Source organism: Talpa europaea, assembly GCF_964194135.1.
Source record: "Talpa europaea genome assembly, chromosome: 9".
In the NCBI taxonomy this organism is placed as follows: Eukaryota; Metazoa; Chordata; class Mammalia; order Eulipotyphla; family Talpidae; genus Talpa; species Talpa europaea.
This window is the reverse complement of record NC_140076.1, coordinates 68,644,151-68,660,956: the sequence shown is the minus strand read 5'-3', so window position 1 is coordinate 68,660,956 and position 16,806 is coordinate 68,644,151. Positions and strand designations below refer to the sequence as shown.

At 40.3% G+C, this 16,806-nt stretch overlaps 1 protein-coding gene across 1 annotated transcript in view; it reads right to left on the bottom strand.

The window, feature by feature from the left end:
- Nucleotides 1-1,588: 1,588 nt before the first annotated feature.
- SIMC1 (SUMO interacting motifs containing 1) overlaps nucleotides 1,589-16,806 on the bottom strand; it is a gene marked incomplete at its 3' end in the record, with an annotated part of 64,768 nt that continues 49,550 nt past the window's right edge. Inside the window, exons 7-10 of the mRNA XM_084242219.1 lie at nucleotides 15,971-16,099; nucleotides 10,411-10,567; nucleotides 10,196-10,280; nucleotides 1,589-1,851 (exon numbers count right to left, since the gene is read on the bottom strand). Of these exons, the coding sequence (XP_084098345.1) occupies nucleotides 1,589-1,851; nucleotides 10,196-10,280; nucleotides 10,411-10,567; nucleotides 15,971-16,099 (634 nt within the window). The remainder of the gene's footprint in view (nucleotides 1,852-10,195; nucleotides 10,281-10,410; nucleotides 10,568-15,970; nucleotides 16,100-16,806) is intronic.

Below are 16,806 nucleotides of genomic sequence, written 5' to 3'. Positions count from 1 at the left end.
TCATGGAGTACAAGGTAAATGAGGTTTATGTTGTTCCAAGACCAAGGCTTCCTGCTTGCTTTTCCTCTGCCAGGGTGCTTGGGTAGGCAAATCATGGAGTCGAGGTGTGTTCACTGGTTTGGACAGCTCTGGACTGTGCTGGCCCTGTGCTCCAGCCTGGTCCGTTAGGGGGACCTCCAAGGTGTTTGAGGTCTGGTACAGATCTTCCTGTGCGGGAGCTGGAGTCTCCTTGCTTTCTGGTAACCCTAACAGGCCACTTTGGCCTACAGCCAGTTCTCTCGGGGCAGTGCTGTTGGGGGATGCTTCTGTTTTGTGTGTCGTAGAACAAACACTAGTCTCACATATCACCTTGGTTGCACTTTAAAGTGAGATTAATTTCACTATGATTATGTTGGAAACTTCCTTCCAGAGGAAATTCAGTCTATTGGTTTGGTGTAGATGAGTGGAAGTTAAATTTTGTAAATGAAGGTGGTAAGTACAGTTAGGTTATGGTCTTGAGGTTCACGTGAAACTAGTGTCACCTTGTTTGGATTTCCTTGTTCAGGCCAGGGCCTGAAACTTTTTTCTGGGAGGTAGAAGGATTAGAAATATTTCTACGTGAAATCATTGTTCTCCCCAATGAGCCTCCTACCTTTGTAAATGCATACCTTCATGACTGAGGGAAGGAACAAGGGAACCCTCCTTTAATTTCTCTTCACCATGTCCATGCTCAGTGTTTGTCTTGACCACTGTCTCTAATTCTTGCTGGGTTTTTTTTTTTTGCATAGTATCATGTCTGCATATGCATAAAGAGCTGAGTTGACCTTTCCATAGAGAGAGGCCCTGGAGTCTAAAATGATCAGAACAATTAATTTATTTGTCTTCTCTTATGCTTGTATCACTTGTTTTAACAATAAAATTCCTTACTACTTTCTCAAATGTGGATAGCCTTTTTTTTTTTTGTCCTGTTGGGAGTAGTTATTCCTTTTTCCCTACTCACAGTCATAGAATCTAAGCATGGTAAACCAGTAATTTGAAAAACCATTGCCTTTTTATTATATCCTTTTAACATCCATTTTTTTGTAACACACTCAATCTTTTAGTTTCTCCTCTCCCCTTTATTCAGTACATAAGATCTTAATATAACTGGCCACCAAGTCAAATTCATAGGCAATATAACATTTGTAATACGGGATGTAGTGTTCCATTAGGGAGAAACGAATGTCCTTCTCTTTTGAAACAGGCTGTCAGTACCTTGAATGACATAATTGATGTCTAGGATTTGTTCAGCAGAGGAATTGTTTTTTCACATCTTGAATGGTTAAGCATTTAGTGCATATTATAGTATTACCTGTTTCCAAAAAAAGTATAGATAAATAATTTATTACAAAATATATACACCATGTGTATTTATGCCAGTTGAGAACAGGCTAGGATAGGATTATAGGGAAAAAAAGGTATTTCCTAAACCATAGGAAGGTGTTATAACCTACAGATAAATAGATAGGCTTGGTCCTATAAGATTTTTAACTACTTTTTATACTTTTAGAACTTCCAAATAGTTGGAGATAGAGTTCAGGAGGTATTCTTGGTGTTCAGTGCTGAGGACTCAGGGGCTGCTCCAGGTCTTGGTAGAGGGTTCTGCGTCGGGGTTCAAGTCTGCAGCATAGAAGAGCAGGAGCTTCAGCAAGTGCACTTTGTCTTGGAGCTGTGGGACCAGCGGCTCCCCCAGCATCTGGATCAGGCGGCTGCGGAAGGCCTCGATCTGCTTCTCCACGTCCACCACGGTGATATCATCACCTTGCTGCGGCTTGGGCTTGATTCTCTTAATTATTAAGTCTTTCCGATCAATCACTGAACTCCGCAAGTGCTCTGCAATGGGGGAAAAGTCAGTTAAACTGTTCTCACCTGCCTTTTATTCTTTTCTGACTTAAGATGAAGTCCAATTTTAGTACCTAGGTTCTGGGCAAAACCTGGCTTACTAGTTACTGGGATCTAAGTCAAAAACCACAAGAAAACACTCTATTTCCAAAAGAGCTTTTTGTTCATAATTCCCTTTGGTCCTCAAGAAGTCTTACATAGTAAAAGAAATTCTGTTTTACTTTTTCCCCCTTGTTGAAGGGGGAACATTGTGAATATTTGTCAAATGAAACTATTTCAAATTTATATAACCACTTGAAATATATTCTTGTGAATTTTCAATAGCTTTAGGGATATTCTAAGTATCAAAAGAATTGCAAAGAAATACTGAACTTAGTAATAATTTGTTGTTGGCAATTGGTTGATTGTAGTAATTGTTTAAAAGAGGCTGTGTATATATTACAGGATAGACCTATACATGAAGAAATGTATTTGTTGTTCAGAGTAAGGGTTCTCACTGTTGGAATGGAAATTGAGGTATCAGTATACATTTATATTCTTAAACTATAACATTTGTTGGCTTTGTCGTCAGAAATGGCCTGGAAGCTGACACTCCAGTAGTAACCAGCATACTTAGCAACCAGATCTTAGTTTCTAAATACCATTTCCTGCCCCTCACTAGGAAAAAATCAGAACTTTTTTTTTTTTTTTTTTTTTTGAGAAAAGGCTGATTCTAGGACCATGGCAAAGAAATTACAAGGTGAAGCTAGACTACCTTTTACAAGAAAGTAAGGGAATGCTTACAAACTGATGGGGACACGTCAGAAGGACAGCAGTTACTTTGAAGGGGGCTCTTGTTAACACTTAAGAAATGGAGAAGGGGGCTTCTGTGGTGGCTCAAGGGGTTAAGTCTTAGCACTATGAAGCTATCACCAGCCACTGCAGCAGAGTTTGATCCCTGGCCAGGGAGCTGGCCCACATGGCGCAGCAGACCTCTCCTGTCTTGCCCGCTGCTCCCCTCAGCAGTGTATTTCAGTCAATCCACCTGTTCTACTCCCCACTTTGTCTCTGGTGAATCATCTCTCACACACACACAACCCCACACACACCTCTGGCCTAGACCCCAGCTCTTGTATGCATAAACAAAACAAATCTTAAAAAAAAAAAAAAAGAAATGGAGAAGAAATGCATGACTAGAAAGTTACCACTCTTGAATACACTAACAGAATAATGGAATCAGGTAAGACGGATCAGTGGATGTTAAAACCACCCAGTAAAAGGCTGAACAGAATATTTAGTCTCAAGGTTTTACACTCTGGGTTACTTACTAAAAGCTAAGAGAATGGAGAAACCTGAGAGACAACCAAATATTCAAACTCAACATCAATGATGGGGCCAAACTGACATTCTTGCCTCTTGAAGTCACACTGAGCAAGGGAACATTCATCTGTTCAGTGTTCATGCCGATAGGGTTTAACAGGAATCTGCTTATGAGGCAAAATTTAGACAACTTCTATATGAGACATTCTACAAAGTCAATGGACTAGACTCTTTTTTTTTTTTATGAGCACTCCAAAATTTTTATTTATTTTTTTATAATAAATTTTATTTTTGTAATCCCCATACAATTGCAACCCCCTTATTTTGACCCCAATCCCTCCCCTCCCGCCCTCTACCCTCCATAGAGTGCCTCTGGTTCATAGTTTTTTGTTGATTTTGATTTTCACTTTCTTATAGTTATTCATTTTCCTGGTCCCTTATTTAAGTTTTCTGGATTCCTGCTATGAGTGAGACCATCCGGTATTTTTCTTTTTCTTTCTGGCTTATTTCGCTGAGCATGATCCCTTCCAGCGCCATCCATGTTGCTGCAAATTGCATGTGTTTATCTTTTTTGAATGCCGAGTAATATTCCATGGTATATATGTACCACATCTTCTTGATCCAGAATGGACTAGACTCTTAAAAAATGTAGGAGAATATAACAACCAAGTAGAAAGTATGATATTTGACTGAATCCTGGCTGAAAACAAAACCACCTAGGAAGGGTACTATTGGGGCAGATTTTTAGATAATATTCTAGCAAGGGTAAGTTTCTTGAGTGTGATAAATAGTTTTATGCAGGTGAATATCCTTATTAGGCTGACATATTTAAGCAGGGAGGATTATGATGGCGCAACTTAACTAAGTCAGCAAAAAAAAAAAAGTATATAGATGAATCAATAGATAAACCAAGTGTGGCAAAAAGTAAACATCTGGCGAATCAAGGTGAAGGGCACATGGGTGTTTGCTGTGTTACTCTTTCAGCTCTTCTGTGGATGCAAAAATAAAAATATTGGGGGAAAGGAAAAGAAGTTGTAAGGGTAGCTCATCCCAAAACCACAGATCAGTTCCAGCAGGATCCTGGAAATATGTGGAACTGAGGCCAAGGACAATGAGGTCAACTATAAGGCAACTGGAATGAGGAGAGTTCTGAAGACTGATGCCTCCCAGATTCACCAGAGCAGAGAGAGGATGATTTTCTTAATCTCATTTATAAAATGGGGTAACTGTACCTTCATTAACAGGGTTCTTAGGTTTAGCTACATGGTTTCCAGAAATTTGGGCAAGAATACCTTTTAAAGCAGTCTTAGTAGATTACATTTTCAAATGCTCAATGTTATTTTTTTCAACCTTCAGATATCTTTTCAGGTTAGTCCCTCTAAATTTATAGCAATGTGAAAAAAAATAACATTGGATGGTCTCACTTATAGGAGGAATGTAGAGGATTCAAATGAAGGATCAGGGAGAAAAAGTAACTATAATAAAGTAAAAATCAGAATCAAACGGCAACTATAAACTAGAGACATTCTGTGGGGCCAGGAGGAAGAGAAAGGGAGTAGGATCAAAACAGGAGTGGGAAGAGCACAAGGGACCATGGTGATGGTGCACGGGTGAGTGGGTGGTGGGAATTTCACAGGGACTATAACCGAGATGAAAAAGAATACATTGTACAAAAATGAAAAATGATGTAAAAAATACATAAAATAATAGTTAAAAATAAATTTATAGCAATGTGCTTAATGGCAATTTGAAAAAAAAGTATAATAATTACAGTGTCCAAAAAGTCTGCAACACAGCAAACAGGTGTATTAAGATGTCATTGCAGAGCCTTCTCAATAGTCAATCAAAATTTACAGTAAGCACCTATCATGTATCTGGAGCTGGGTTAGATTCTGGGGATACAACAGGATCAGAGACTTGGGTTAGCCCTGGTGGAATGACATTCTAGTTGTAGGAAGTCCTACAGTAAAGACATAAAAACAACTATATTTTTAGTGAGCACAAAGAAATCAGATGCTGTGATAAACTAACATGGGAGGATGAAGGAAGCAGTCTACTCTAGTCAGGGATGCCCTCTTAGCTGAGTCCTGAAGGAGGAGAAAGGGGAGAAAGCCTTCCAGGCAGCAAGAACACAAGTACAAATGCCCTGAGGCAGGAAAAAAGCTTGTTTTGAGGTAAAATTTGGTAGTAAGAGGGAGAGCAGTGTTCAGATGAGACTAGAAGGAAGGCCTAGTCCATGGAATAGGATGGGAGAACACAGGTAAGTATCCAGAAAGTTTTTTTTAATAGGGATTTTTATTATATTTTTGCATAGAAGAACTGGGGTGTAGGCCAGAGGTACAGGGGGGTGGGGGGGTAAGAGGATTCACTGGAGACAGAGAGGGGAGCATAACAGGCGGATCTACTGAAATACACTGCTGAGGGGAGTAGCGGGTGAGACAGGAGAGGTCTGCTGCGCCATATGTGGGTCAGCTCCCTGGCCAGGGATCAAACTCAGGCCACAGTGGTGATAGCACTGAGACTTAACCCCTAGGCCACAGGGAGGCCCAATCAGAAAGTTTTAAGAAGGGAAATTTCAATTTCACTTTGCTACTAGCAGGGAATGGTTGTAGGGAGACAAAAGTCTTTGAATGGAATTTGTTTTTTTTTTTTTTTTTTTTTAAATACTTATTTATAAAGCACGGGGATACAGGCCAGAGGCGTGGAAGGGTAAGAGAATTCACCAGAGACAGAGCAGGGAGCAGAACAGGGAGACGGGCCAAAGACACTGCTGAGGGGAGCAGGAGGTGACACAGGAGAGGTCTGCTGCGCCATGTGGGGATCTCCCTGGCTGGCTGGGAATCGAACTTGCACTGCAGAAGCTGCGGATAGCTTCATAGCGCTGCTCTCAACCTGCTCTGCCACCGGGGAGGCCCTGGAACTTGACTTTTTAAATATAGCCATATGTCACTCTGGAAAATGTAAAAGTAATTTTGAAAAGAGGGAAAGAAAGGCTGGCTGACAGTGGGATTAGGGGAGACTTGGGGTGGGAGCAAGAATTTAGACTATTAAAATACATTTCCTGTATTAATAAATTTTCTGTATTAATGTTTCCTATAAATACAGGAAATCTATTTTAATAAAGTTGGCAGTGTCCATCTAAACACTGTCCAAGGGGGAAGAGTTCTTGGCCAGTGGACTTCAGCTTTCTGGTCCAGTTGGCCAGGCCTTGGATTTTATGCTTCGATGAAGATGAGAGTTCTTACATCCGTAGTTGTGCTTACTGTGTGAGGCAATTTATACAAAGGGCTTAGCACAACTCCTAGCTTGATATTTTGGCTGACAGTAAAATATTATATATTTTTAGTTTCTGGGTCAGGTCATTTTATCCCTAATACTAGCTATTACTTTACCATTGTCATCACTATAGGAATCTATAACCTAACCATTGCACTGAGCTTTTTAACTTCTGTCCATCCACTGCCTTTCCTGGGTGTCCACCCTCATCACCATTACCCTTCCTCTGACCTCTCTGGTCTTCCATCAAACTGTTTGCCACCTATGAGAAAGAGACACCTTACTCCAAACCACTTTGATGGCTTCTCTTTACTCTTGGAGTCAAATTCAAATTCCTTAACATGGCCCAGAGGATCCTTCCTGCCCTATTTTAGTTACTGTCTAGTCTCATCTCATGCTGTTCTCCCCTTGTTCACTACCATCCCAGTCCTACTAGTTTGTTCTATGTTCCTTGGACTCACTAAACAATTTCTTCTCTCAAGGCCCTTAGACATGCTGCTGTTTCTGGAAAACTGCCCTCTCCTTTTCCCTGCTAACACCAATACTTCCTCTCTCATCTGAAGTTATCACTTCTTCATGGAGGCTTTCCCTGGCCCCTCCAAAAGTAGATTAGGTCCTTCTACTACATGCCCTCATACCTTCTTTCATAGCATTTATTTTAATATGCTATATTTTAATATGCTCCTTGCACGATTATTTGTTTAGGGCCAGTCTCTTCATTAGACAGTAAGCTGTGTGAAGGCAGGAGCCATGTCAGTCTTACTTATTCAAGTTTTCCCAGTGAGCCAGGCACAGAGAAGGGACTTGGTGAGCATTTGTTGCCTGGATGAATGCATGAATTGAACTGATCTTGCCTCTATCTGCTTTCTCCCCTGGTGGACAGGGCTCCTTGCAGGAAGGCTGTGTGTGACTCCCCTTGGAATAATCTGGTACCTGACACCAGTAGGCTGCCCTGACTAAGTTGTCCCACAGAGTGAAATTCAGGGAGAAAATGCATTTTGTTTAAGTATTATCTTTAAATTCCTATTCACAGTTTCAAAATAGGAGGTTCTAACTGTTCACAAGCATCAGGAAAACTCATGGCACATAGTAATTTGTCATTTTGTTGAGCCTTAAAATGGAGTTTCATGGCTATGAAATGGGAGTGTACGTGAAAAGTCTCAGTCAGAGAATGTGAGCTCCACTGGCAACCCAGCCTCCTTTCAGTGGGCCTGCTCTGCTCTCTGTTTTCAAGTTGTGGGGGTTCAAGGTCAAGGGTCTGTACAACAGTAATTTAACCATGTATGGAGAGTTTAGGAAATGGGGGTGAGAAATTCCTTAGACCTCATCTTTTAACGTCACCCGGTGATCTCACAGAAAAACAATTCCTTCCAGCATGTCTTCTCTGCACACAGACTTTGGTGACAGAACTAAGTTTCAATCCTGTCTATGCATTTACTTTTCTCCTGGCCTCTGTCCTCCCATTTGTGAAACGGAAGTGATGCCTTCACAAGGTTCTTGGGTTGCACTGGCCAGTTTACGTGAATTTGCCTAGTCTTCCTCTTTCTCCAGGCTAAAAAGTTCCCCTAAGCAAAGGGCTTCCCAAGCTCTTCCCTTCTTTGCCTTGGGGCTGGACTACTCAGGCTGAACTCAAAATGTCTTCAACAATGTCCTGAGTCCCATGGAGATGGCAGAGAGGACTAAGGAGCCTTCAGAGTAAGAGGCCTCCTGACAAAGACACTGGCCATTTCAAGCTCTGTTCAGCTGTTTTCTCAGGAGGACACTGATTCTCAATCTTGTTTCTCTTAATTATTGGCCTCCAAAGAATCAGGAGAGGATATTAAGGATAAAGTAGCATTTATTCTTATTTATTCTTATTTATTTCATATACTTGTCTGAGAGCTCTTTCCCTTATTAGAAGTGTAAGACCAATCTGTCTATATTAGGTTACTCTTGCTCCTGAGAGGTGATTTCTCTGGGAATCAAAACAAATGAACAAGAAGTGCTAAAGGTGAACTTTAAACAAAACAAGCTGCTTTAATATTAAACTTTCTGCTAGATTTCCAAAATAAACAATTACATAAACCTCAGCGAGGCTTAAGTACACATGGAATTTGCCTTTCGGGCTCTGTTCTGAGAATGACATGTACCTTTTTTTGAGGGTACTAAAAATGCACAAACTACACCACCACATGTAGTATACCTGACTATAGACTCGCCTAAGTTTTAGTTACAGAGCCTGACAGAGCAGACGACTTTAGCCTGCTCCTGGCTCGGCAAACAGATAGACAGAGATTCAGCTAACCTTGATTCAGCACTTGCTGCTTTTTCCTCACACCTATTAGCAATCAGTCTTGGCAAGTTATACATGACAATGCCCATTCTATAGAAGGAAGAAACTTGGTATCTGGAAACATGAAGTTAGCTACCAAATACAGACTAAATGGTGAAATTGGATTTAAACCCGGACTGTCTGTCTTAAATCCAGTTGTTTTTTTTTTTTGGTGTCCTCACAACAGTTTGGTGTCCTCAGTTCCAGGTCTGAGAGAGCATGTAATGGCTCTCTTATCTTCCCATGTGCCATTCCTGAGCTAAAATTAACCTCAAGACCATAAAAAATAGCATATGTATGTATACATACACACACGCACACACACACACACACACAAATACTTTTCCGGAACCCTTAGTATTTAAGAATAAGTTGGACAATATGCCCCTGTCCCTCAACACTTCAGGTGAATTTCCAAAGACCAAGGGCATTTATTTTCTTTCATAAGCCAGGGTAATTTATCAAAAATAGGAAATTTAATATTAATACTATACTATTTTGTAGTCAATTTAAATCTCATCAACTGTCCCAGTAAAGTTTACTTTACAGTTTCTTTTTGCTTGGTTTAGGATCCAATCCAAGGTTGTGTTTTGCATTTAGTATTTATGTGCTTTAGCTTTTTAATCTGGAATAGTTCCTCAGTCCTTGCTTTTAAGACACTGGCACTTTTGAAGAATAAAGATCAGTTCCTTTGTAAGAGGTCCCTCAATCTAGGTTTGTCTGATGCTTCCTTGTAATTAGTTTCAGGTCATGAATTTCTGGCAAGAACACTACTAAGTGACAAGGTGCCCTTCTCAGGGCTTCACATCAAGAGGAAGGCCAGTTTTCTCTGTTGAGTTACGATCTTTCCTTTTGCAATAAATAATTACATCAGTTTTCCCAAGGGCCTCATTAATCCTTGGCTAATAAAACCATTCTCATTAGAAGTAGCTATTCCATTATAATACATGTCAATATTGGCCTCCTGCGTGTCATCAGAGATGGTAATTTGCTAGTCACTGGCTTTGCCTGTGGTTTGAGCAGAGCAACTTTCACAGACTTCAGTCTTACAACTTTTGCAATTGTCTGACCATTGATTTGCTTTGTATATTGATATTTACAATGTCTACAGTAGGTGAGGATTCTACCCAACACACTGCAGTGATGGGCGAGGACTGGTGGCAGGGATAATCAGATCACTCCTGATTACTTCTCATGTTATGATGACTTTGGCTTACCTATACAATCTGGTAACTGACAACCACTGTACTATCTGCCCTAACAAAGATAAGTGAATTTTATTTCATAGAACAAGTTCTAGCTATGTTATTCCTTGTTCCTTATAGTGGCAACCAAGAAATAATGCTTCACTTAAGCTAGCAAATTACCATCTCTATGTAACTTTAATTCACAATAATGTCCATTATGAGACCTTCAACACTAGCTTATTTGTGAACAAATGCTCCTTACCTCTTAAAACATGTTGATAACTGGATAACAGAAACTGCAGATGCTCAACCAGCTCATCCCAAGTCTGCCACTGGGTTTTATCTGACTGCAGAGATAGTAAAAAGCAATCTTTCCTCAGCTAAAGGTTTTGTACAGTTTTCAAGTCATCTTTACATAATGGTAAGGAGTAGGGAAAAGGTGTTTTAAACCAGGGGTTGAAATTGGGAGAAACATACCTGACACTTGAGCAGTGATGTGGAATTGTTCAGAAAATAGAGGGCCTGGGCCAGAGACAAGGGCAGGCGAGTGGGCGTCTCGCAGCTGTGGAGGAATATGATTTCTAACACTTTGCAGCGCAGAAGATGGCTTTCCATGGTAGTAAAGAACATCTCTCTGTGTGGAGAAGAGGAAAAGGGAATTGCCCATCATGAGTGTTTCAAAGAACAAAAAACTCACCTCCCCTGAATGTGCTAACAGCTGCCCTAGAAATGAGATGGCGAAGAAGGAATACAGCGGAGGCCTCAAAAACCACAAAGCGTGTGGACAGGGCAGAAATGGATTTGTTCTTGAATTAACAGTTACCAGAGGAGGGGAAAATCTTTGACTTTTGAAAAAGACAAATTTAGGACACATTTTAGAATTACTTTGTATCATACCTAAGAGAATTAAAACATGTAAATAAACTGGCCTACAGGGCCAGTTGCTGTTTGGTACAACCAGGAATACTGAGATAAATGGAAGAGGGTATTGCTTAAAGAAAAGGTGATAACTGAAAAGGGATGAGAGGCACGCCATGGGAGCCCACACTGCAGGAGAGTGTATCTGTAGGTGAGCGAGGTGCCTGCCTGCTCTAGAGACACAGAAGAGAGTGCCCTTTGGTCAGGGGCTGGAAGTGGCCATCTTAGCAGGTGGTGGCACTGGTTGACAGTGGTCTAGGAGGAGCAAAGGAGATTCAAGGCAGGAGAATTTCAACAAAAGGAAAAATAAGGGCAAAAACAAAGAAGTAAACAATACACAGCTATGGCATTAAATTTTAAGTCTGATATTTTAGCGTCCCAGAGGGACTCCTGACCTTGGCTTTGTTATTCTACCTCATGCGGGGGCTTGACCAGTGAAGGGCAGACTGGAGCATGTCCAGAGGCTTCTGAGCAGGAGAGCTACAAAACTGGAGGTAGACTTCAGGAAGTTTAATGAATCAATTCATTGTCCTGAAAAAAACATCAGCTTTGGGAAAAAAAAAAAAAAAAAGGATGATGAATCTTCCATGCACAGAGTGCCTCTCTGCACTGCCTGGACGTATTTGGTTTCTTTACTAGTCCGAGCAGTTCTGGGAAGCAGAGAGTGAGCAGGTGAGGAGGTGGCAGCAAGAAGTAACAGCACGGCTTGCCTAGTCAACAGACAACAGGGCCAGCCCCACATCCAAGAGTTTTTTTCTCCTATGACATTCTGACTTTCTGCAGTTTTGCACCATCTGGAAAATTGCGGGGGGGAGGTTAGGGGTGGTACTCTGTTTCACTGCCATAATAAACAACGAAGTATATTTTGTTTTTATTTTCTTGGTTTCCCTTCCATTTGCTTTTCCACCAGGTATATATATTATTTGTGTAAAAGCAAAGTTCAAAAAGCAGGATGAACTCAACAACAACAAAAAAACCCAATCCAAAAAAGGGCAGAAGAGCTAAGTAGGCATTTCTCTAAGACACGCAAATGGCCAACAGACATGAAAAAATGCTCACCATCACTCACCATTAGGGAAATGCAAATCAATACCACAATGAGATAACATCTCACACCTGTGAGAATGGCTTATATGAGAAAAATCACAAACAACAAGTGCAGAAGAAGGTGTAGAGAAAAAGGGACCCTCTTACACTGCCGGTAGGAATGTAGACTGGCCCAGGCCCTATGGGAAGAACTGTGGAGATTCCTCAAAAGACTAAAAATGGATTTAGCATGTGACCCCGCAATTCTGCTCCTTGATATCTAGCCAAAGAGCACAAAAACACTAATTTGAAAGGAAACCTGCACTCCTATGTGTATAGCAGCACAATTTAGCCAAGACATGGAAACAATCTGAATGTCCTAGAACAGATGACTGGATCAAGATGAAGTACATATGGAATATTACTCAGCAATAAAAAAGATAAATTCATGACATTTTGGCAACATGGATGGTACTGGGAGGGATTATGCTAAGTGAAATGAGACATAAGGAGAAAGATAAATACCAGATGGTTTCCCTTACATGTGGAGTCTAAAGAAACCAAACAATGGATCAGACAAACTCTAAGAATAGTCCTTGAAAGCAGACTGTAGATCTGAGACATCTAGGAGGGGTGGAAGAAGGGTAGAGTAGGTAGGGAGGAGAACATGGTGGAATGTGGTGGAGGACTGTGGGCACTGTGATGGTGGTAAAACTATGGTGACTGCACCTGAGGGGAGAAATCCTATATGGTGAAAAAATAAATAAGAACGTTAAAAAAAAAAAAAATATATATATATATATACACACACACACACATACACACCCCCCCAATAAAAAAAAAAAACCAGAATGAATATTTTTGATTTCTTTTTTTTTTTAATAGAGGCATGTTTTTATTTATTTATTTGTTTGTTTGTTTATACATGCACTGGGTACAGTCAGAAGCGCGGGAGGGTGAGAGAATTCACCAGAGCCAGAGCTGGGAGCAGAACAGGCAGAAGGACCGAAGCACACTGCTGAGGGGAGCAGCGGGCAGCAGGAGAGGTCTGCGCGCCATGTGGGACCCTCCTCTGGTGGCCGGGGAGCAGCCGGGTATCGAACCGGCGCTGCAGAGGCTGCGGGCAGCTTCGCAACCCAGCGCTCAACCACTGCGCCACCGGGGAGGCCCCAGAATGAATATTTTTGTAGCCTTTCTCTTATTACTCAAAATTTTAAAAATTCTACAATATTTGTAGGCTTTTATCTTTTTAATGTTTTTGAACCATCTCTGACAAATTTTCTTCTTTAATGCAAAGAACTCCACATTACTGTATTTGCAAGATATTTTCCAAATTCTCTTTAAAGTGTGATTTTTACTCTGCAACTGGCCGATAATGCTCATAAGACAGTTTTCCTGTTCCATAATCTTTTATTTTAAATTGTATTTTCTTTTCCAATTTTTATTCCAGGACTTGCACTTTCCCTGGCTTTATAATCCACAGACGGAAAACTCAGAGATACATCAAGAAGATAATTTCTCCTTTCTTAAAAAAAATGTGGATATTTACTAAGCATACTCTGTTATATTTTGCTTTTTTTACTAATATATTATGGAAATCAGTTTATAGAAATTTTATCCCTATATATTTTTATTTTTTTCACAGCTATATAACTCCACTGTCCTATGATGGTTGTTTCTTGTATTTTGCAATTACAAATAATGCTGTAATGAATATTCTTGTGTACATGTCATTTTATATAGTTAAAAGTATATCTTCAGGGTAATTCCTAGAAGTGGGACTGCTGATGAGAGGTCAATGTATATCTAATTTTGTTAGATACTGCAAAACTCCCCTACATAAAGGCTTGCACCATTTTGCATTCCCACCAGCCGTGTATGAGTACTTGCAATCTCAAAGCCTCACTTATAGAGTATATTGAAGTACATAACATTTTTTACTATTCAGATAAGTGAGAAATGATATTGCAAAGTAATTTATTTTATATTTCTTTAAATATGTGTGAGAATAAAATTATAAGATTAAAATTACAGGTCAATAGCTCATAAATATAGATGCAAAATATCTTAAAATACTAGCAAATTCAATCTATCAATATACAGAAAGGATAATATAATGACATAGGGATTTTTATTCTAGGAATGCAGGGCTTGTTTAATATTAGGAAATTAATCAATGTAATTCATCATGTCAGTGGAATAAAGGAAAAAATTATGATTCTCTCAACAGATAAAGAAAATATATTTTATAAATTTCAACACCAAGTCTTCATAATAATTCAATACACTAGCAATAGAAGGAAGCTTCCCAAATCTAAGGGCATCTTTAAAACATTTATACCTAACATTATACCAAATAGCCAAAGAATGAATGTTTCTCCCATAAGATCAGGAATAAGGCAATGATGTCTGCTCTCATCACTTAACATTCTATTGGGGCCTCCCCGGTGGCACAGTGGTAGAGCACTGGGTTGTGAAGCTGCCCGCAGCCTCCGCAGTGCCGGTTCCATCCCTGGCTGCTCCCCGGTCACCGGAGGAGGGTCCCACATGGCGCGCAGACCTCTCCAGCCGCCCGCTGCTCCCCTCAGCAGTGTACTTCGGTCCTTCTGCCTGCTCTGCTCCCCGCTCTGGCTCTGGTGGGTTCTCTCACCCTCCCGCGCTTCTGACTGTACCCAGTGCTTGTATAAATAAATAATAAATAATAAATAAATAAATAAAATCTTTAAAAAAAAAAAAACATTCTATTGGAGGTATTAGCCAATGCACTAAGTCAAGAAAAAGAAGCAAAAGTCATACATATTATAAAGGAAGATGTCAAGCGGCTTTATTTACAGAAAGATTGGGTAGAAAATACCTCTCCTGTCTCACCTATTGCTCCCCTCAGAAGTGTATTTCAGTAGATCCACCTGTTTTACGCCCCACTCACTCCATCTCTGGTGAATCCTCTCATCCCCTGCAACTCTGGCCTACATTCCAGTTCTTGTATACCTAAATAAAAAAAAAATGGGCCTCCCTGGTGGCGCAGGCACTTGCGCACAGTGCTGTGAAGCTGTCTGCAGCCTCTGCAGTGCCGGTTCGATCCCCGCTGGCCTCGGAGCAAGCCACATGGCGAGCAGACCTCTCCTGTCTCGCCCACTGTTCCCCTTAGCAGTGTATTTCGTCAGTCTGCCTGTTCTGTTCCCTGCTCTGTCTCTGGTGAATCCTCTCACCCTCCCGCACATCTGACCTGCACCCTAGTTCTTGTATAAATAAAAATAAATTTTTTTAAAAAAAGAAATCTTTTAAAAAAAACAACAGAAGCAAAATCCTAGTAGAATAAATAAATTAGCAAGGTTGCAGGATTACTGTATAAATGAGTAATTAGAAATGATAGGTTACGTAGTATATGCATTTGTTAAAACTCATAAAATGATACTTATGTAAGATTATATAATTTAATTGTGGTGAGGGCCAGGGACGAATAGCTGATTTCTGAAGGATGAGTAAAGTTGTTAGTCAAAAAGATAAAGCAGGGCCTCCCCGGTGACGCAGCGGTTGAGCGCTGGGTTGCGAAGCTGCCCGCAGCCTCTGCAGTGCCGGTTCAATCCCCGGCTGCTCCCCGGCCATCGGAGGAGGGTCCCGCATGGCGCGCAGACCTCTCCTGCGGCCGCTGCTCCCCTCAGCAGTGTACTTCGGTCCTTCTGCCTGCTCTGCTCCCTGCTCTGGCTCTGGTGAATTCTCTCACCCTCCTGCACTTCTGACTGTACCCAATGCTTGTATAAATAAATAAATAAATAAATAAATAAATAAATAAATAGATCTTTTAAAAAAAAAAAATAATAAAAAAAAATAAATAAAAAAAAAATAAAAAAAAAAAAAAAAAAAAAGATAAAGCAGAAAAATTTAGGCTTTACTTAAAGGTCTACTTACATAATTTCTTCCCAAAGAAGTTATGTCTTAGTTGCAAATAAAAACAGTTGAGAACTTCTTTCTTTCGAAGTATTAAATAGACAGGAAGTACCCTCTATTCTTTTTTCCTCTAATTAATGTCTGGAATTTTTTCTTTTGAAATTTGGTTCTCAGAACAAAAAATGAAAACAAAACTAAGACTCACCTTTGACTCCTCTCAGGAATGTCCAGTACAAATCCAAACATCATCTCAGCAATTTTATTGGAGCTACAGGTGGGAGTCCTGTCCACCTCTACAGCTATGGACAGCATCCTTTGCAGCTGGCAGACAATCCTGAGTCCGGAATACAGAATACAAGTGAGCGTGGGTATCTAACAAGGAGCCACCCTGCTGGCTGGGAGGAGGTCCCCACCAGTATACATTGAGAATAGAGACTACTAAAGGATCTTGTAAAGCACACACTAGGTCAGGGAGAACTACTCAAGCCATCAGCATGCTTTTATTTAGCAATTTCACCTACCTGAATCCCTTTTGCCAGATCATACTATCTGAACCTCTCAGAATCTGGGGTTGAGCTGCAAAAGCAAGCTGCTTTTAAATTCAAAAATAGAAGCATACAATCTTAAGGAGCTAGAAAATTTAAGGATTATCTAACCTATAACTTCTCTACTATACAGCTGAAGAAACAGATGCAGAATGACTATATTCTTTGATATAGGAGAAAATACAGTTACCATATATTCTCCTGTAACTGGTTCCTTTACAAAAATTTCTCACTAAGTTCAGTCTTAGAACTTCAACTGGTGGAACTTGATCCTTGCTACTGTCATACCTAATAATAGGCGAAGTAATCTGGGCAACCCCAGATTTAGGCCAAGAGAGCCTCGCCTAAAGTCAGTCTTTCTAACATGCATTATTATTTGTGGTGGAAAAAAGGGCTCTGTTTTCAGAAAATTTGTAGCTAATGACACAATAGATAGACTAGGGGCTTTGGTACCAGATTCTGGCTCTGAAATAAGTTGTTTTAACCTTTGACAAGT